At 41.6% G+C, this 20,707-nt stretch overlaps 2 protein-coding genes across 2 annotated transcripts; both read left to right on the top strand.

Moving 5' to 3' along the window:
* On the top strand, nucleotides 1-12,991 carry helz2a (helicase with zinc finger 2a). Its single transcript, XM_080728323.1, has 19 exons — nucleotides 1-13; nucleotides 119-226; nucleotides 922-1,442; nucleotides 1,531-2,172; nucleotides 2,932-3,721; nucleotides 3,839-3,914; nucleotides 4,006-5,751; nucleotides 7,312-7,531; nucleotides 7,908-7,997; nucleotides 8,121-8,233; nucleotides 8,396-8,548; nucleotides 8,649-8,793; nucleotides 9,144-9,260; nucleotides 9,410-9,596; nucleotides 10,576-10,710; nucleotides 10,875-11,090; nucleotides 11,402-11,558; nucleotides 12,209-12,376; nucleotides 12,651-12,991. The coding sequence occupies exons 2-19, from the start codon at nucleotides 119-121 to the stop codon at nucleotides 12,797-12,799; spliced, it is 5,733 nt and encodes a 1,910-aa protein (XP_080584449.1). The 5' UTR covers nucleotides 1-13; the 3' UTR covers nucleotides 12,800-12,991.
* A 1,545-nt stretch (nucleotides 12,992-14,536) lies between these two features.
* On the top strand, nucleotides 14,537-19,547 carry LOC308287556 (serine/threonine-protein kinase 35-like). The gene is made up of 3 exons (XM_080728773.1): nucleotides 14,537-15,212; nucleotides 16,038-16,783; nucleotides 18,793-19,547. The coding sequence occupies exons 1-2, from the start codon at nucleotides 14,705-14,707 to the stop codon at nucleotides 16,754-16,756; spliced, it is 1,227 nt and encodes a 408-aa protein (XP_080584899.1). The 5' UTR covers nucleotides 14,537-14,704; the 3' UTR covers nucleotides 16,757-16,783; nucleotides 18,793-19,547.
* The last annotated feature ends 1,160 nt before the right edge of the window (nucleotides 19,548-20,707 follow it).

Below are 20,707 nucleotides of genomic sequence, written 5' to 3'. Positions count from 1 at the left end.
TGCAAATTTAATAGTACGAACCATTGTTTGTCACACACAAACATGTAATTTTCATTTCCTTGCACAAATTGCAGCATTCTGCTAAATATATGGATAAACTTTTCTTTTTGTAACTCAGATGGCAGAGGTCGTTGCCGGTGTTACTGTGCACTGTGATAAGGAATTGATGGCCTTTGGTCAAATGGAAGATATGCAGACGAAATGGCATTTCAAAATCCAGTCAGAGGTAGGTTTTGGACGTTAAAGTACATACTACAGCAGTGATGTTACTAGTCTTTCAATGTAATAGGTCCCGGGACCCAGAGGTGGTCATTCAAATGGGTCCCAGAAAAGTTTTATGAGTCCTCAATACAATGTTTTCGAGCGCTGTGAGCTTGTAGATCGGTTATTTTCAAAATGTTTGCCTATTTCTTATATTTATTTTACAATTTGGCTAATGTTTGAACTTAGAACTACTAAAACATGACGTTTCTATCGCCTGTTTAAGACTTTCTACGTGGATTTTATTTGTGTTAACGTAGGGTAAAGTAGGATGCTTTCACCCATGAACAATGGTGGTGTCTGTGGAATTTTTAAATGTTTTTCTTTTACCGCGACCCGGTAAATTATTTTAACATGGACTCCAATGGAGGCGCATCCCCGGGACCCCAGGACCATGACATGAACGAGTCCCTGGGCGACTTGAATGGGTTTTTGATGCGGGATGCGCACGTAATGACATCACTGCTACAGTGTATGTTTATAGTAGCATCAAATATGTGTCAATAGTGAGAAGTGGGAATTGCATCAAGATAAAACATTTAACATTTTAAATAAAATAATTGAACCTCAATACTGTAAGTGGGCTCTACAATAAGTATCCACCAGAGGTAGTGCAAGATGATGTCATAACAGGTGTCTGGTGCTTATGTCTTGCTGCAGAGACAACTTGTGGAAGTTGCTTTATTGAAACAGGAGCCAGGAGCTTCATTCTCTCTTGGAGAAATCAGTCCCATGCCCTGCACCTATGCCTCGGGTAAACAGTTCAGAAAGGCAGACATGACCTATGACATCACTGTGTCCTTTGAGGCCCTCAACCCAGGCCTGTACGAACAGTGGCTAGTGCTGGATTTTGACATGAGGCCAGTGCTGCTGCAAAAGCTCAAAGTTAGGGTTGGACAGCCATCGTCAGTTGACATTGCAGAACCACATGTGAACCCTGGTACGTCCTCTGAAAGTTGTGACCGCTGGCATTGTGGAAACCGAGTCATCATCCCATGTACTGGTATAAACAGAACGGAAGATCAGGAAGAGCTGTTAAAGGAGTACAAGCCTCCTCAGATTAGTTTTCTTTACAAACCAGCCAACAGCAACCAAACACCTCTGAGTCACGAAAACTACAAGGAGAGAATGCATCACTTCCTGTATGATGAGGAATTGGCACAGGACCAGATTATTTCACGGTAACTGAACAACCTAACCTTCTTTATTGTACAATATCTGTAATGTTGAACTCTGCTTAAATTGTTCTCTATTTCATTTCTAAATTAGAATGAATATCCGAGGACCTGTTACCCTGTCAACAATACTTGACGATCCTCGTTATGGAGCCAAATTCGCTCTTCCAGGGGAGATGTTCTGTGCCATTGAAGTTCCCTATTCTCTCACCCCAGACACCACTGAGGGACAGTTATTGAAACGAGGTGTCCAGTCTGCTCTAATAGGCCCAATCTCTTCAGCTCAAAGTCAGAGTAGCAAGGTCTATGAAGCCATCATCCTCAGGGACACCACAAGTGAAAACAAAATGCACTTAAAGTTGCCTGAAGCGTGCTGTTCAGAGCTCAAATTGCAGCCTGGCAAACCATGCAATGTAGAGATTCAGTTCCGATTGGATCGCCTCAGGTTCTGTGAGATGCATAAGGCTGTAGACCGACTCCCAGACACATACCACGTTTTGCCTAATATCAAGAACTTCCATTCCTTTGTAAGCAAAAAGCAGTATCCCGCCAGTCTCAATTCTAAACAGCAAGCAGCAATGGCTATCATTGCTGCAAATGAGGGAACCCAGAAAAATGCCCCCTTCCTCATATACGGACCATTTGGAACTGGAAAGACCTTCATGCTTGCAACAGCAGCCAAAGAACTGTCTCTGCAGCCACACAATAAAGTGCTGATCTGCACACACACAAACAGGTAATTCAGAATGGTGTGACTGTGACTCTTGTGATTAAAGGTTTTTGTCATATCCTGCAAACTTGTCAACAAAGCAATTGTAACAGTACCAGCTAATCTGGTACCATAGAGAAGGGATGTTTACTGTATATGATTCACTTTAGTTATGCAAGGTTTCTGTAAATTAATCATTATTATTAAGATGGCATAGTGGTTAGCACTGTCGCCTCATAGTAAAAAGATCCTGGCTATGTAAAAGTATTAGTAATTAAACTCAAAGAGCAAGTACCTACCTGTCATCGCAGCGGCTAGGCCGGGCTTCGAATCCCACCTTTGAGTACAAACACCAACACGAATGGCCCATGCGCGTGGGAGGAAAGCCGGGTGATATTTGTCACTGCATATGGACTAGCCTGGGGCAGCACCTGTCAGTGGGAGTGTTGAGTGGGAGGAATAGGAAAGGGCTCTATGGCCTCCCATTGGGGGCTCTGTTTTATGTAGCGTTAGGTTTGACCTAAGCAGTGGTAAGCATACCTGTATAGGAAGAAACTATCGATAGAGCTCAGTATAAAGCAGTTGGAACTTGGAAGCAGATATAGAGTGTAGCAGTTAAATAGTACGTTTTAGAGTGTGACAATGTAATTTATTTACATTAAGTCCTACAACTTATTTGAATTATCAGTAAAATATGGACCGTTGCACTGAATTAATGAAATAATGTCCATCTGCGATCCATAATCCAATGATTAAAACGTGTCCATTGTCTTCTTTTTTTCTTAGCTCTGCTGACTTGTATGTAACAAGGCATTTCCATGACTATGTCCAGTCTGGTCACCTTGAAGCCAAACCACTTCGAATAAAGGCAGAGGAAAAAAAGTACACCACAACTGATCCAGTCACTTTGAAGTACTGTCATCTGTCAAATGACGGTATATTCTCTTTACCAGATAGAGGCACAATAGATCGTCACAGAATCGTGATAACTACTACTTCAATGGCACAACACTTGCATGACCTGAAGCTTCCTAGTGGCTACTTCACCCACATTCTGATTGATGAAGCCTCCCAGATGCTGGAATGTGAAGCCCTGATGCCTCTTGGTCTGGCTGGGCCAAACACCAGAGTTGTTCTAGCCGGAGATCACATGCAGATGGGACCCAAGCTCTTCTCAGTGGAGGACCATCAGCGTTCCAATCACACGCTTCTGAATCGACTGTTTCACTTCTATCAAAGCCAAGCGAGTGACGCTGCTCTGAAGCACAGAATCATTTTCAACGAGAACTACCGTTCAACAAAAGAAATAGTGGATTTTGTTGCCACACATTTTTATGTTGGTAAAATTGATGTCATTAAGGCTGTAGGAAATGTTCCAGCGCATCCAAACAGTCATGTCCTCGAGTTCCACCATGTTCGAGGGGAATGTCACTTAGATACCACTTCTATGTCATGGTGTAATGGAGAGGAAATCACAAAGGTTGCTGAAATCATACAGAATGTTCTCAGCACCTGGCCATGCACATGGGGCAAGCAAGACCAAAGTTCAATATGTGTTCTGTCAGATGGATGCCAGGTAAGATATATTCTGTCATTTGCATTAATGAACATTCTAATAGCCAATGCAGTGGAAAAAGAACATAATAAACGATGGTCTAAAGTTGATATCATATTCTTTTGCCTTTATGTACAGGTTTCACTAATAAGACAAGAGCTTCGCAAGAGAAACCTCCGGGGTGTGACAGTTGAAAATATTGCAAATGTTCAAGGTATTTGGAGAGAGAGCTATAAAGCACATTTTGAATAAGATTATGCTCTAACATTGTTGTCATTGATGTCTTTATTTTTATGTCTCAACAGGCAAACAGTTCAGAATAATTGTTATGACAGCTGTTCAGACCCGTGACAGACTTCTATTATCTGACTCACATTATCTGGAATTCTTCAATGATCCATGTGTGCTAAACACAGCCATGACCAGGGCTCAGTCCCAAGTGGTTGTAGTTGGAGATGCTGCTGCTCTCTGCAACTTTGGAAAGTGCTCCAGAATCTGGAAGGACTACATAGAGCACTGCATCAGCAAACAAAGTGTACATCCAGCAACCCTTACCGAAGATGTTTTGGCACAAGAGGCAATAGAGATTTGTAAATTCCTTAAAGATTCCAGAGTTGACAACAGTGACAGTGAATCATCAACATCTGAGATACCGGATATTGATGACCCCATATTGAGGGAGCTTCTTGACGAAGATAAAGATGTATGTGTAGATGTAACATCAGAGGGTCTACTGGATATTATCCAAGATGAACAACGTGTCCATGACCTAGGCCAACACAAAGACCTTCGATTAAAACAGCATAACTCCACACAGCACCATTTGAGTAATTACAAACGCTGCACCCTGTTCATGGACAGGTTTGATTCAGGCTATTGCATACCCATCGATGATACCTCCCTCCGCATCGATATAAAGGGAAGAGCAAACATTGGTCATGCATTCCCTGGGGATCAGGTGGATGTGGAGATAACAGATGCTGACTGCTGTCCTCAAACTGGGAAAGTTGCAAGAGTGCTGCATTCAGAATTGGCTTCCAAGAAGTTTGTGTGCACCATTGAGAATTATGATTTCCGAGTAATGACACCAATAAACAAGTGCATAACAAAGATTTACACACCATGTTGGAAGGACAAACCAAACCACATTGCTGTGCGAAGAAGTCTTACAGACTATAGGCCTGAGAGCTTTGTGAAAATAAATGAAGAATCAAAGAGAAACAATCTCTTCGTTGTTCAAGTCTTGACGTGGCGGGAGAGATTTAAATATCCCTTGGGAATTGTTGTACAAGTCCTCCCTAAAGTCACATCCTTAGATGCTGGTCTTGACGTGTTGGATATTGAGTATCAACTCCATAGTGTTCCCCCTCCTGAGTTCCTTGAAAGTGATATGTGTGCAGACTTGAAAAACCGTAAAGACTATCGAGAAATCACAACCTTCACAATTGACCCTGCACATTCTAACGATCTTGATGATGCAATTAGTGTGAGAGATTTGGGTAGTGACTATGAGATAGGAGTTCATATTGCTGATGTTGCTAGCCTTGTACCCAAAGATAGCCAAATAGACAAATATGCACAGCAGAATGGAACCACATTTTATCCCCCTGGGCCTGTCAGGGAGCCTGCGTACATGTTCCCAGATAGCTTGACCTCCGATTTTTTCAGTCTCTTACCCGAGGCTGAGAGAAATGCCATATCACTGATGGTGAAGATTGATAAAGAAACCAACTGCATCAAGGAAAGGGAGTTCACTCTCTCTGTGATTCGCTCAGACAGAAAGCTGTCATATGATGAAGCTGAAAATATTCTCCACATTTCCAACACAGACAACCAAAGATTTGATACCTTGGAGGACTGTGTTGCCATTGCTTGTCGCTTCTCTGAGATTCACAGGAAGGCCAGGAAACGCGATGACTGGTGCTACAAGATGGCTGATGAGGATGATGTTATTGGCAGGCGACGTGCACACATGATGGTGGAAGACCTGATGATCATGTATAATAATGCTGTCGCTGAATGGCTGTTGAACATTGACAACATGGGGAGCTGTACCCCTCTTAGGTGTCAAGACAAACCAGATGCAAAAAGGCTTTGCAGACTAAAGGAAAGATTTAGTGCATTAATTCCCCTGTCAATTCATTTAACTTGCTGGACTGAGCATATCGACAGTGCTGCAGCAACACAAGATAAAGCTGAAGAGGAAGAAGACTCCCAGCATCATCAGGGGTCTTCTCACCAGATGGCTGAGAGAGACATGGCTCATCATGATCAACAGGTGATGTCTTCAGAGGCCTTTTCTGTGTTAACCTCTGTCATGAGATGTCTTGAGTCAGCTGTTACAAGCCATGACATTCCCAGGATTCTGGATCTAGTGACAACATCTGATATTTACCCTCAACTACAGCCTTTGTTGATTGAGCTGAGAAGGTCCACCCGGAGAGCCAGTAATCTACGCTCCAACTCAACTCAGCTATCCAGAGTTGGTCACTATGATCTTCAGCTTGACTGCTACACCTGGGCCTCCTCGCCCATCCGACGGTATATAGATGTTATTGTTCAGAGAGTTATGCACTCTGCACTTAGAAACACAGCAGTGGAGTACACAGAACAGGACATTAGCCATTGCTGTCTGAGTTTTTCACAAAAATCTGATCATCAGTCCAAGTACGACAAGACGGCTCAAAGTCTGAAACTTGCTGCCAAGCTTAATGATCAAAGTGCAAGAAAGGTGGCCTTTGTCATTGATGCCTCCCCAGGTGGAAAGAACTTAAGTGTGTCTCTGCCATTGAACCGAAAGTCCATTCCAGATTCCATCCAAATATGCTACAGGGATATGCAGTTAGCTGACCAGCCGCAACATGATGAACACAGCAATTCAGTGGTTTTGGAATGGTTGAAAAGAGTTTACTCCTTCACTAATGAGCACATCCACATTGATCTGCAACAAGAGGGACCCAGCCCACTTGTCACAACAGTCCCGGTGGACATGTGGCAGGATATGTTGTCATCAGTCAAACAAGGAAACCACACAAGCATGTGTCAGAGTCTCCAGGACATCAGTTTCCAGGTTAAACAGCAGGGGGGTTCAAATCGATGTCAGTCTAAAAATAGGTTACAGCCATCTAAGACCAATCCAAATCCTGACCACTATTTTGGATTGTCCCTGGCGGTAAAACCAGGTGATACACTGCAGGTGCAGCTTGGCACAGACACTGTGAGGGGAATGTTAGTGCCTGTGATCCAGATGCTTATTGTACATGACAGGTTTGAGATTTGCCTAGACCACTCAAAGAACCCGACTGTCTGTTTCTCAAAATATGCACTCCATTCCTCAAGGCCAACATACCCCACATACATGGAGTATCAGAAAATATGGAAACCATTGTGTGAGATGGAAGCCGCCTCCAGTGCTGTTGCAGAAAATGAAAGCATTGTCATTGAAGATGTCGAGCTGACATGGCAAAACAAGGACAGCCATCTCATGGGCTCCTTCCAGTTACCACTTGAGAAGAAAAAACAATGGGCCATAAATTGTGACCTCAGACATGTCTTCCTGTGCATTCGCCTGAGGGATCTAGACTATAGTGTCCATCTGGGTTTTTCATCAGCCCAGAAAGAAGCAGAGAACACTAACCTCTTGGAGGTCCCATATCTCACCTGGGTTGCTCATGGCATTACCACCAAGGTAACAGGCGAAGAAGAGGAGGAAAAAGACTATGTTGAGATTCACTTCCGGATAAATCATATGCCCATGGATTTTCCTAATGGAAAAATCTCAAGGAGTTCAAAATTCACTGTGGAATTGATCCCCAAAATGTTACCTGATGTGTAAGTGCTTAATTAATTTTGAAACAATAGAGCAGTGAAGTCTGACATCTGACATTATCGTTTTCCCCCCCATTCTGAATTCCCATAGACTTTTTTCATATTGCGTCATATAAGAACTGTGTTCCAAACATAAACAAAATTGATCTAAGCGGTTTGACTTTACTTCCATGAACCGGGAGATGAGCGAGTCACGTCCTGACTTCACTGCTCTATAGATTGGCATTTATTAATTGGTACTAAAAAATATTAAGCCATCTGACCCATTGTGATCCCATTGTGATCCCATTGATGGTTAGGGGAAATCACATGGGTGTCTGATGGCTTAATATGCATTGCCTTATTCAACACCATAAGTATTTTCTTTGTTGTTTTATAGACGCAAAGAAAATGCCATTGAAAACCTCAGAAAAGCAAACCAACTGGTAAAGAACATTGCTCTGGGCAAGAGAATCATCTCAGGTAGTTTGTGGTTTTCAATACTATTACTTATTAGTAATACTTCAGGTTTAGTAATATTTAATTTCATTCATTAACATTATTTGTATAATACTTTTGAAGGACCTATTGCCAAAAAACAGATGCCTACCAGATTTGAGATAAAAGATCATCCATCAGTCAGTTTCCCAATGCTGAATAACAGCCAGATCAAAGCCATACGAGAAGCCCTCACAAACCCCTTCACTGTAATTCAGGGACCTCCAGGTAAACCTAATGTCATTTGATGTTGTTTCCGTTTGGTTTTGTTAGCGTTTCTGGTTGCTATATTACGCCACTCATCCATTAATATTCTATCTAAAATAGTTTTTTGAAAATGCTATGAAAGTGTGAGAGTTAATGTGAAAATTGTTGATTTGTGCTTCTCAGGGACAGGAAAAACAGTTGTTGGAGTCCACCTGGTTTATTGGTTCTTCCAGTTAAACCAATCCATCCCCAGGCTGAGCATTGACAACGATACTCCAATGAGGACGTGCATTCTGTACTGTGGGCCATCAAATAAATCTGTGGATGTTGTTGCTGGTAAGCATGACGTTTTCCAATTCCCAGATGAGTTTTCCTTTTCAACATGTATCAGTGTGGTTTAAGTCTTCACTAACTCATGTCCATGCATTTATTAAAGTTCAACTTCTGAAACTGAGGGAGGTGCTGAGACCACTTCGTGTTTATGGCGACCAGATGGAGATGCTGGAGTTTCCCTATCCAGGAAGCAACCTGAGGCTGTCCCGCCATTATGTCAGGGAGGAGAAACCAAAGGCTGACCTTAGGTACCATTCACCTTTCACAACAGACTGCCAGATTATTGTATTTGTAAAATAGGATATTTGCACAGCGTTGAAAGTGCGGAGGCTGCTTAACTGATGAGCAGTGTTTTTTTTTTCCTCACATTTGTAAGATAGTCAAAGGCCTCTGACCGGGTGCCTATGGCCTAGTAGTTAAGGGGCATACCACATGTTTTAGGCTCTAACGCAGCCTGGTATTGAGTCGCGGGTTCGATTTCCAGAGCCTGGCTGCTGAGTGTCACTCCCTGTCTCGCTCTCCCTGTTTCCTGTCACTCTCCATTGTACTATCCAAATATCAATCATATCTATTATGAAAGTATAACATTTCTTCTCAGGTCCATCACATTACATCATCTCATTCGGGGGCCCGAGAATCCGCATTCCTCTGAAATACTTTCCTTTGATGCAAGAATTAAAAGGCAGGAGGACCTCTCTGATGAAGAGATAGAGAGGTATCTTCATGTGGTCATTGAGTCATATTTCTTTGACTGTATTCTTCCAATGCACTCATACAGTCATACTGATACGTGCTTTTAGTAAGATATTGATATTATTCCTGCCATTAACAGATATACTTTTTTTTCCCTTTTCCTTTTTGTAGCTACAGGAAACTCCTATATGATGCTAAGCGCCATGAGTTGCAAAAGCATGACATTGTCCTCTGCACTTGCACTTCTGCATCCAATCCACTCATTAAACTACACTTCCAGCAGATCATCATTGATGAGTGTGCCATGGCAACAGAGCCTGAAGCCTTCATCCCTCTTGTCGCCCATCAACCTGAACAGGTAAGTAATTTAACACCAGTCCCTATGTAAGAGTTAATTGACTGTCATTGTTGAGAAATAAACCCAGATGATTAATCATCCTTCAGGGGTTTATTTCTGAACAATGACCTCTCTTCGTCAATTATCCCGCTTATTACACAGCTATGTAATGAATAAATTGACCCAAAAGTAAAAATGAAACGAAGTATTTCCTTGCTTATGCTAATGAAAGTATTCCATTAATTTATACCAGGTGTAGCCGTCCGTCCAGCGCTACACTGTCACCTCGGAAAACAACAGGAAGTGCTGATCAAATAGAATCAATTTTCGGTTACTGCATTATCTATTTCTCGCTTCTAATGTTTTCAAAAACATTCTTGAGAGCAATGTTTAGCTGTAAATTGTGTGTTTGTTTTCATGGCTATCATGTTCGATATGGCACAAAATCAAGCAGCGCAGCCAAGTTCTTTGAGCCATTGATTAGACAGTGGTCAGAGTTAGTCATTATCCAGAAATAACACATCGCTGAATTCAGTGATTGACCTATCAGAAGCAAGCATTCAACCAAGCCATGTAATAAATACATGTATTGTATAGATCTTTAATACAAACATTTAGATGGAGAATAATGGGATTGAATGCACCTAAACACCTAAAACATACATCCTGCATGCATAATGGTATATGGAAAAAATGCCAATAGTTTTCTTATGCTTTGTACTGAATGTTGGTTGTTTAGATATGACATTGTAGGGTAACACTACTCAGTACAATTCATAACTGCCCCACATGGAAATTGGGTTTGTTTGCAGTATTTTTGCATAAAAATATAGAGTAAAATACACCACAAAAAAACATACGTCATAGTGGACAGACCAGTGGAAGGTAAACTGCTCACGCTAAAATAGTGGCATTATTAGTAATGAGTAATGTACATTATTGCTCCAATCAATGATGCAAACAAGCCTTGGTGAGACCATGATGATTCCCTGTCTTCCAGATCATTTTACTGGGTGATCACAAGCAGCTGCAGCCCATTGTCAACTGCGATCTTGTATCAAGACTCGGAATGAACAAATCTCTGTTTGAGCGATACATGGAAAAGGCCTTGATGCTTGACACCCAGTACAGAATGGTGAGTTGGTGTGTAAGCAATCCATGTGATAAAATGGGTCATGACACTCATTTTGACTCCCATATTCAACTTTATACACCTGTTATTTAAGCAATTATGTGCTCAAGGCATTTGTTGAATGTTGTTCTTTTGTGGTCTAATTTGTTGCTGGTGTGTTGTTTAAGCATGAGGGTATATGCAAGTTCCCCTCCATGGAGTTCTATAATGACCAACTTAAGACTGACACAACTGTGCAAAGAACCAGCGTGCTTCTCAATAAGTTGAAGTACCCTACACCTATCATCTTTGGGCATGTGAATGGACAGGAGATTGGCCTGGTGGTCTCCACACAACATGGCAATGAGAATTCCAAGGCCAACGTAAAGGAAGCAGAACAAACGGTGGGCTTATGGGAAATCTCTGTCATAATTATATTAATAATATTAATAATAATAATTATACACTTTATTTGCATTTTTCTAAACAATTTACAGCTACTACTGTATAAGGTTTAAAAGTTTGTAAAATATATTAAAAACTGCCAAGAGAAGGTAAGACAAAGACAGTTAATATGAAGACGATAAGAAACAAAAAAGTAACATCAGGAGAGGATTAAAGCAATAAATGGATCATAAAAAGGCTTTCTCTATGTGTTTTGTCTATTACGGCCTAAAGTGCTTTTTTAAGTACATTTTGTTACACAACCTTTTAGGTGCATGTTGCTTCACTGCTGATCAAACAAGGAGGAGTGAAAGCAGAAAACATTGCCATCCTGACACCCTACAACGCCCAGGTGGCCAGGATCAATGAAATCATGACCAGGGAGGGTGTCCGAGGTGTCACTGTTACCACTATCGCAAAAAGTCAGGGTAAGGTTATTTTTTTTTATATATATATATATATATATATATATATATATATATAGCATGTAACAACAACTTAACCACTTAAAGGAGTAGTTTACCCCCAAAAATGAGATACCTCTCGTCTCGCCATGGAGACTTGGGTTCAATAAAATTATTTTATATTTGTCGCTTTCCTAAGACAAAATTTTAATTATAGTAAATTTGCAGACATTGTTTATGGATGGGGACCCAAATGCATTTGGGTCCCCTTCCAGAATCAATGGGTATACATTCATTGAAATCAAATTATTGTCTTAGGAATGTGACAAAAAAATAAAAATAAAACTACTCCTTTAAACCCCTTTATATGTACTTTGCTGACTACATCCCCTACTTTTTACGGCGATGCATTATGAGACAAATATTTGGCCCAGAATAGGGATGTTAGCATTCAAGGGGTTAAAGGTATGGCTACATTTGGACTGCCATTAAGTACAATAGACAATAAGAAGGTATTTCTCTGTGACTAAAGGCAGGCTACAATAATCCAATGTCCTAATACCGGTACACAGTCACAGTAGATGTAGATCTGCTCAGTGCAGAACTCTATATACAGTACGACTAATACACTGTAAATCAGGCTTAAGCATATTACCATTCTTCTTTTACAACAGGGAGTGAATGGCGTTACGTGATCATATCCACTGTGCGTTCGTGCCCAAAAGATGACATTGATCCGTATCCTACCAAGGCATTGCTCATCAAGAGGCTTGGCTTTGTCATGGATCCTAACCAAATGAATGTGGGCATCACTCGAGCGCAGCACGGGCTCTGTATCATTGGTAAGAACAACACTTGTCACAATGTATCACTTTTGTCATTGAACGAGGTGTCAGAGAGTAAGTAGGCCTATATTGGTATTTCTTCAAAATAGTAGGTTGAGCTCATTGTTTATGTTAATTTAAAATATGACCTAAGAAATTACCCTCCCTTGCCCATTTATTGAGTCATTACAACTTGATTCAATTGATTTTGTCATATGTCTGTGTTACACCGCAAGTGATAATTTGTGTGTTGTGAAATGAACACTCTTCTGTTTTGACTGGTCTTTTGCAGGTAACAGAGAGTTGTTGCAGTGCAGTTCACTGTGGAAGAGGTTGCTGAGGCATTACAGGGAACACAACTGTGTGCTGGATTCGGCTATGGACATCCAGGTTAGGAACATGCAACGAAAAGCCTGTAAACCAAGGAAACGTCACTGTTAAACACTGTAGATTAAACCCTAATCACCAGGAATTCTGGATAAATCAGGATGTTGTGGCAAAAAAAAGTCTATTCTTTGTATTTGTAAGATAAGTCTTATTCACACGCATGCCATAGAAAACTGCCTGTTATGATATGGTATGGAGAGATATTTCAGTTAACAGTTTTATGAATACAGATTCCACTGAATTAAACATTTCAAGTAGCCTATAAATTATAACACTTCATGCAAGTGTTGTGTGCTTTACTGAACTGGTCTGTCTGAGATACCAAATGTAGTTCTGATGATGTACACAAGAGGGCATAGCACCTGTAAATGCATAAGACTACTACTATGTTTCAAGTTCTCGCATTAAAATATGAATACATACATTACATCCCCTTTTCACCTTTAGTTCACGTTGCTTTCATGTAGGCTTACTGTATATTTGATAATAAGCACAATAGACTGGAGGAAAACTAGATTGGGGAAAATTGTATATTTGTACCTATACTATTTGCGCATGCTGTATATTTCACTACAGACAGTACATGTGTTTGATATATTTTATACAAATTTTCCTTTAAACTCCTTTGTTTTTATGTAACAATGTACTACTGTTGTTGGAGGTACATTCTATTCTATTTTTATGCTGTGTAATCAAATCACCAACTTATTTTTTTACTTTGCAAAGTTGAGTTGGCCCCGAGACCAAGAATTTCATTTATATTTGTGATGTAGAGACCTATGCTGTGTACATGACAATAAACTTGAACTTGTTTTATTCTCTTTGAAAAGTGCATCTGTTATGCCGTTTTATAATAGAGAGAGATCTATTGTTGTTGTTTTTTTTAATAGTTTTTTAGAGAGATCTCTATTGGTCTGTGACGACAATGGCTGCTTTGTTATGAGAGGTTATGAGAGATGTGAGATGTTTACCTCCCATGGCTGATCAGCCAATGGAGATCCAGGGAGGAAGGGCAAGCACGCGTGCCTTTAGTCGCACGTGAATGGCCACGCTGGAGAGGCGTCTAGTGGATTACCAAGCTTGTTTAAGGACATGGTTTAGGACCCAAGCTTGTGATTGGCTGAACCGGAGGTAGGGAGCGCTCCATTGTAGTCACTTGGACCGCGCAGAGGCGGTGAATAGAATGCGTTTATCGTGGGCTTGCCCAATAACGATTGCATTCACCACGGCTTCGTATTTCGTAACTCGTATTCGTAACTCGGGCACTCGCGCCTGCGGTGCTCGGGCGCGAAGAGCAGGACCAAGGTCCGCTGGCCTTCGCGCCGCTTGCAATGTCGTGGACAATAACTGAATGTCGTGGACAATAACTGTGACATCTAACCATAAAACGAGCGCTCTACTCCTAAACATGCTTGGTAATCTGCTAGACGCGCACGCGCTGGGGAGACGGAACCATTCGCACAGGCAATGATGGGGGTTAACCATATTCTGTCCGATGATAATAGGGGGGGGGGGGTAGTCACGTTATGATATGGTCACGTTGTTTTAACTTTTTCCATTTTTTTATATTGAACATTTTTTTGAAAAAATAATAATCAAAAACAAACTGTACGAAACAAAAACATGAATGGACCCATAAAAACAGTGTTTGTGAATTGTGAACCAGTGTACAAACCTCTATCTGTTTAACACCCCCGTGTTTTGGTGAATGGTACAGTCCAGCCCCAAGTTGTGCAGTCAGTTCCTGTTCCTGTTTCTAAACTGTACACAGTTCAGTCCGCTATGGTTCAGTCACACACACAGTACGCGCCGCTTCTACAACAAAACATTGCGCGCAATTCAACAGGCCGACAGGGTGTTTTGGGGGGGACTCACACACACACGGTCACTGCGTCGTTGTCGACGAAAGAGTGCCATGTCCCTATGTCTGGGCTGGCATTGTGAAGATAAAACGCTACCATGGATCGTGCAGGTGACAACATGCGGACCTTGCGGTGTCTCGCCAGGAGTATGAGACGATCCAGCGAACAGAGTGGAGGAGCAGGCACGCCGAAAAGAGGAAAGGCGAAGAAGATCTTGAGATCTTCGAGCGAGGGGAACACGGAGGACAATGTCATGGAGGACGAGGAGGCCATCGGCTTTAATGGCAGTTCGGAGAGGAGGGTCACCGCGCCCCGCTACAGCATAGTGCGCGAGGTGGGCAGGGGAAGCTACGGCGTGGTTTACGAAGCGGTGGCCCGCAGGTCGGGAGCGAGAGTCGCGATCAAGAAACTGAAATGCGACGCTCCGGAAAACGTCGAGCTGGCCTTGCAGGAGTTCTGGGCCCTGGCCAGCCTGGAGAAACGACACCAGAACGTCGTGCAGCTGGAAGAATGTGTGTTACAACGGAACGGCATGGCTCAGAAGATGAGTCACGGGAACAAGCAGTCCAAACAGTATTTGCGGTTGGTGGAGACGTCTTTGAAAGGTAAGCTTGGGGTTTCTGAGTCTGACGGTAAAGTACGTGGCTTTCGGCCTTGTTTTCAGTAGTGGAAAGTATATTTACATTTACAGTACAGTACAGTTTTGAGGTATTTGTACTTTACTGGACTTATTCCAATACTTAAGTTCTACCCCACTAGATAAGTAAGTTTACTGTTTTACACCACTGGTTTTCTGACTAATATATGGCTTTCGGCCTTGTTTTGTCTTGTGAGAATGTCCACTGTCCGTCACGTAGAATTGTTGTCACAGGGTGGGAGCTCAAGTTTCACGGGGGGGGAGGGGGATGTGAATTGTGTGCAGTCAGTGGGGGTAGGTAGTCTCCAAAATGGAGTCTGCCAGGCCAGCTGTAACCCCCCACCATTCTCATTCATAGTAGTACAGTGCAGTCACAATGCACTTTAAAAGTTTCTCTTGAACCTATTCTTGGACACAAGGACCTATAATAAACTGGTAGTAACAGGAAGTAAAGAAAAATACATTGGCGACTAGTTGGTCTGCATTTTCTCCCATGATATTTGGAATGTTGAAAAGTTAATCATCTTAGGAATAGGATAACAAATGCAACAAGTTCTCTTTACTTAGAGTAATTCAATCAAGAGCTGTACTGTATTGTAAAATGCTGTTGTATGCTGCACCATGGCAAAGTTATGCATCGTATGAATTGGCAAATGACTGCCTTTAAGACTTGCCTTGTCAAAGCAGTATGCTACCATCTTTCTACCCCATTTAAACCAGGTATTTTCTTGTTCCACAACTAGGATAATATGTTGTTTTGAGACATTGATTGATTGTTCTGAATCCTTTGCAGGGGAAAGAGTGCTGAGTTGTGCAGACGACCCCTGCTACCTGTGGTTTGTTATGGAGTTCTGTGAAGGGGGTGACCTCAACCAGTTCATCTTATCTCGACGGCCCAACCCGACGACCAACAACAGCTTCATGGTTCAGCTCACCAGTGCGGTGGCATTCCTGCATGAAAACAAAGTTGTCCACCGGGATCTCAAGCCTGACAACATCCTCATCTCAGAAAGGTCAGGATCGCCGGTCCTGAAGGTGGCAGATTTTGGGCTGAGTAAAGTTTGTGCTGGTTTTGGAAATGCCACCAAGGACCAAGAAGGTGAGGACAAGAACACAGGTGTCAACGTTAACAAGTGTTGGTTGTCATCGGCGTGTGGATCTGACTTCTTCATGGCGCCGGAGGTGTGGGAGGGCCACTACACAGCCAAGGCAGACATCTTTGCCTTGGGCATCATTATCTGGGCCATGTTGGAGAGGATTACTTTCATTGATGCCGATTCCAAACGGGAGCTGCTGGGTACATATGTGCGGCAAGGTGTCGAAATTGTGCCGGTAGGAGAGGCACTTCTAGAGAACCCAAAGATGGTACTGAACATCCCTCAGAAACGGAGGTCATCCATGTCTGACGGTGTGACTAGGCTCCTCCGGGACATGCTGGCGGCCAATCCTCAAAACCGACCAGATGCCTTTGAGCTGCAGGCCAGAATGGACCAGGTTACGTGTGCTGCGTGATCTTCGTTTAACTCCAGGACTTAACAGGTACTCATCTTACTTGACATATTTGTCATTTGTTGTGCTTCATGTTTTGCTGTCAGCCTTTGCTAATCGATTTACTGTACATAATAAGTGTGTTCTTTCAATGTAAAGTCTTCTTAATCTGATGAGGAAGGATTCGCCCTAAGGTTTGTTAATGATAAAGGCTGTTCTGGTCTTTGTTTCAAGCTTACATTGAGTCCATATTTATTTCATCTCCTTCTGTTTGCACTTATTATTGACGATTCTGAAAGCTTGACTAAGGTTAAGTCTGCATTGGGTTTAGGATTGTCATTAGTCTCAAATTTCTTAACACCCTAAAAAGTATAGAACATTTCCTTTCATAGAGCCACTGAAACAAAGCAGGTAGCTTTGTTTCAAGCACAGAAGGGGAGAATTCAATCCATTTGTTTGTTAAAATGTGTTTGTTTGATATCCATGCAATAAGCAATTATCAGTTCCTCCAGAAAAACAGGTGGCTGTGAACACGGAAGTAGGACACTTGTGACTTATCTAATATTTCAGCTTTATGACACAGAGGGAATCATAATTCCATCTCCTCCCATTTTGTGTTGCTCCGGGGTAAAGTTTTGTCCCATTTATGACTGTCTCATAAATGTGAGTGGTAAAATGAAAACTATTTGTGTAGATTTTGACAGCCTGTGTCAGATTTTACATGGAAGCTCATTCCCAATCAGCAACAGATCGGTAGTCAGATTGTTTACCATGGGCTAGTTAGTAGTAGAATAACACATTGTGACATCTGTTTTGGCATGTTAGACATCCTGATGATATCAACATTTTCTTCTCTTATACTGGCTGTTGTATTGGTCACTTGTCAGACAAAATCAGCGCTCAGATAAAATGCCTGTGTTTTGGAGAAGTGAGTGGATTATTACATGACATTTTTCTCAGGAGAAAGTGTCCTCATTCTTTCTGTGCAAAGTTCACTGGTACATTATGCTGTCTTCCTACTTGCACAAGGTGTGTCATGTCATTCCATTGTGGGGGATGGGGTAGACTTACACGTAAGACCTTGTGACTGAAAAGTATTGGCTGTAAACTAAAGAACCACCTTTTGACCTTTTACCAAGCTGACCTCTGCCGTATTCAACCCTCTTCTGTCCATTTACCCCATGCATCTGCCAAACTCTTTATCCAGTCTTTCTAACCACCAATGTTTGTCTACTTTGTTTAACGATAGGATGCCTTTCTTTTCCTTGAAGCCTTGGTATTTGATGCATTTATTATTTGCATGGAATGAGAGTTTCCACAGCACAGCATCAGTTGTACATGCGATACAAGTACATAATATAATCTTGTGAGTAACTCGACTCAGGATGCTGCCTTGTTTGTGCAAGATAAAGGGTACATACAGCACTGAGCTACACCCAGTCCTGCCTGTACTTGCTTTTGTTTGTTTTATTGTGTGAGTTGTAGCTACGTTTATTCACTTTCTGCTCAGTCTTTGGAAAATCATTTTAACCCATTTAGGCCTAACCTATAGTTAGGCCCAAATCAGAAATTAGCCTACAAAAACAAATATGTTGATACATACTGTACATGTACTGTAAGCCCCTCCCATACACTAAAATGTGTACCCGGCCTGATTAACTGCCCTCGGGCATCATCTGCATTTTCATGCTGCATGCAATGGGTGTGCCAGTGTATGCTAGACAGGGCTCACTGCAGTGGATCCTGCTGCAAATGAGTCAGACATAATGGACTGCAGCAGAGTCGCTGCACTGACTCAGCACATCTGCTGAAAGTTTATATACAGGCTGCTGAAGACTAGGTTGAGCCAGGAAAATGTTGTTTTCATATAGAGCATCCTACCGACATCTATCCATCCACATCAACCAAAAAGCCTCGAACTGGGAATGCCCCTCCAAAGATTGTATGGTCGTAAGACTTCTAACAAGTCTTCCCAATTATCCTGACCAGAGTCTGGACTATTTATTTTATTTTTTACACGGCTGCTGACCAGTATATCTTTGCTTCTGTGTTTCCCATAGACACGTCCTCTTTCCTGGAGCTGTGACATCGGTGAGGGACTGGATGTCCCACAAACAGAGCACCGCAAAAGCAACAAAAGGCCATGCTACAGTGGGCATATATTTAGAAATGAACTTATCTTTGTTTCTCATGTTTACGGTGGTGGGTTTATATCCAGTTGGATAAAGGGAGTGTTGAACTTGTACCGAAAGGTTGTAAGATAAATATTAATTGTTGATATCTGCTGCTGTTATTAACATTCTGCTGCTCAGTGGACACAGTTGGTCTTAAGTGAATGTACTATTTCTTTTGTTATAGTGGTTGTTGCCTATTTCAATCATAAGCATGGCCACTTGCACAGCTGTTTAATTTTAAGTTTTGAATGAGACACTGTTGTTCTCACTTATATTTCTTTCTTTTTGCATCATTTAGTTTGTATCATCTTGCCCAACTCTCCATTTTGGAGAAGTAATTAAATTCCCAAATTCCCAGTATTGATTATTACCTACAGATGGTGACTTACCTCAAGGATTAAGCCTGATTTATACTTGGTTGCACACCAGTATTGGTGCCAAAAATAGTAAGATCTACAAGCTCACGATGCCTTGAAAAAGCGCCTTTTCTAAGGCGCCGTACAGACATCTGCGTCACGCATCATCATCTTATCGTCTGAGAATGGCCACTGGGGGCGCCGTACTAATGCATTCTCAATGCAAGGTTGTTTGGTGTTTTGTCGTTGCCGTGTCTCTTCAAGAGCGTACAGGCTGCGGTTGAGCTAGAGACACGGCAACGACAAAAAACCAAACAACCTTCCATTGACAATGCATTAGTACGGCGCCCCTAGTGGCCATTCTCAGACGATAAGATGATGATGCGTGACGCACATGTGTGAGCGCGTCCTAAGCGCAACTTGTGATGTACATCATGGAAGTGGAAAGTCCTTGTCACCCATTAATCTTTCCCTTTCTTTCTTTATGCCCACCGTGCCTTAGATTCACCAATCAGTAGGTTCAAATATTCCATGTTCAGAACGGTCTCCAACTGCAGTGTAAAAAGTGGTTAGTGTTTGCAGTATTTGGAGGGGTTAAAATCCATTTTGTTTTCAAGAGCTTATTAGTGTTTACTATTACTGCCAATCTGGCTCATGTTAGAGGAGCAATGGAGCATTGTTAGTTTTTTTTAAAGCAAATCCATGTTATAATTTGTATTTTTCCAGTTCTCCGTATTACAACGAATCCCTACTAAAGCAGTCTCAAGCCTACATGGACAGTCATTTTGTGAGTTGTCTGACTGTTCTTTAATACTTAAAATCGTGTCCATATGGAAACGTTTGGAGCATAGAGAATGTAAAAAGACAGAACTGTACAGATATTTTGCCCCAAGGCCAAATGTTGTGACACTGTTGAAAATTAATGAGAATTGTATTGGGCAACCCTATAGCATTTTGGCTAACCCAAGTATTTAATGTGACTGATTTTGAAATGGGATCTACAACATGAAATGTCTTTGTATTATTCTACCTCATGTCTTTATGCACATTATTTTGAATAGGCTTTACTGAGGCTTTACTGAATCAAAAGTTTTTTCCTCAGGCAAATTAATTTCTTGGATCTCTTTGGTGGAACAAAAATCATATGCCAATTAAAGGGTAATTATATTTAGTTGATGATAGTATTGTTTATTTTGGTTTGTTTTACCAAATGTATTAAATGGATCGGCTGTGAAAATACTGTACTTTTTTTTTTGACTGAGATGCTTGGAATGTTTATTGTGTGTGATCCACTGACCATAATTTTCCTCTTACCTCATACTTTGATATAACGCTGAAGTTAACCAAAGTATGGAGTAAAATGAAATTGGCCGTCAGGATGTCTTTGTTTACACGTTAGCAAATGTTTACCCACTTTAATTGTCTCAACAAACGGTCACAATTTG

This window comes from Nannobrachium achirus (assembly GCF_963921795.1).
Source record: "Nannobrachium achirus genome assembly, chromosome: 6".
In the NCBI taxonomy this organism is placed as follows: domain Eukaryota; kingdom Metazoa; phylum Chordata; class Actinopteri; order Myctophiformes; family Myctophidae; genus Nannobrachium; species Nannobrachium achirus.
The sequence above is the reverse complement of the archived record's forward strand: the minus strand, read 5'-3'. Positions and strand labels throughout refer to the sequence as shown.

Coding starts and splice junctions, on each gene's coding strand:
- helz2a (XM_080728323.1), top strand. CDS start 119: ATGGCAGAGGTCGTTGCCGGTGTTACTGTGCACTGTGATAAGGAATTG. Junction 2,173..2,931: donor ATCTGCACACACACAAACAG/GTAATTCAGAAT, acceptor TTTTTTTCTTAG/CTCTGCTGACTTGTATGTAA. Junction 8,549..8,648: donor ATCTGTGGATGTTGTTGCTG/GTAAGCATGACG, acceptor CATTTATTAAAG/TTCAACTTCTGAAACTGAGG.
- LOC308287556 (XM_080728773.1), top strand. CDS start 14,705: ATGGATCGTGCAGGTGACAACATGCGGACCTTGCGGTGTCTCGCCAGG. Junction 15,213..16,037: donor GGTGGAGACGTCTTTGAAAG/GTAAGCTTGGGG, acceptor AATCCTTTGCAG/GGGAAAGAGTGCTGAGTTGT.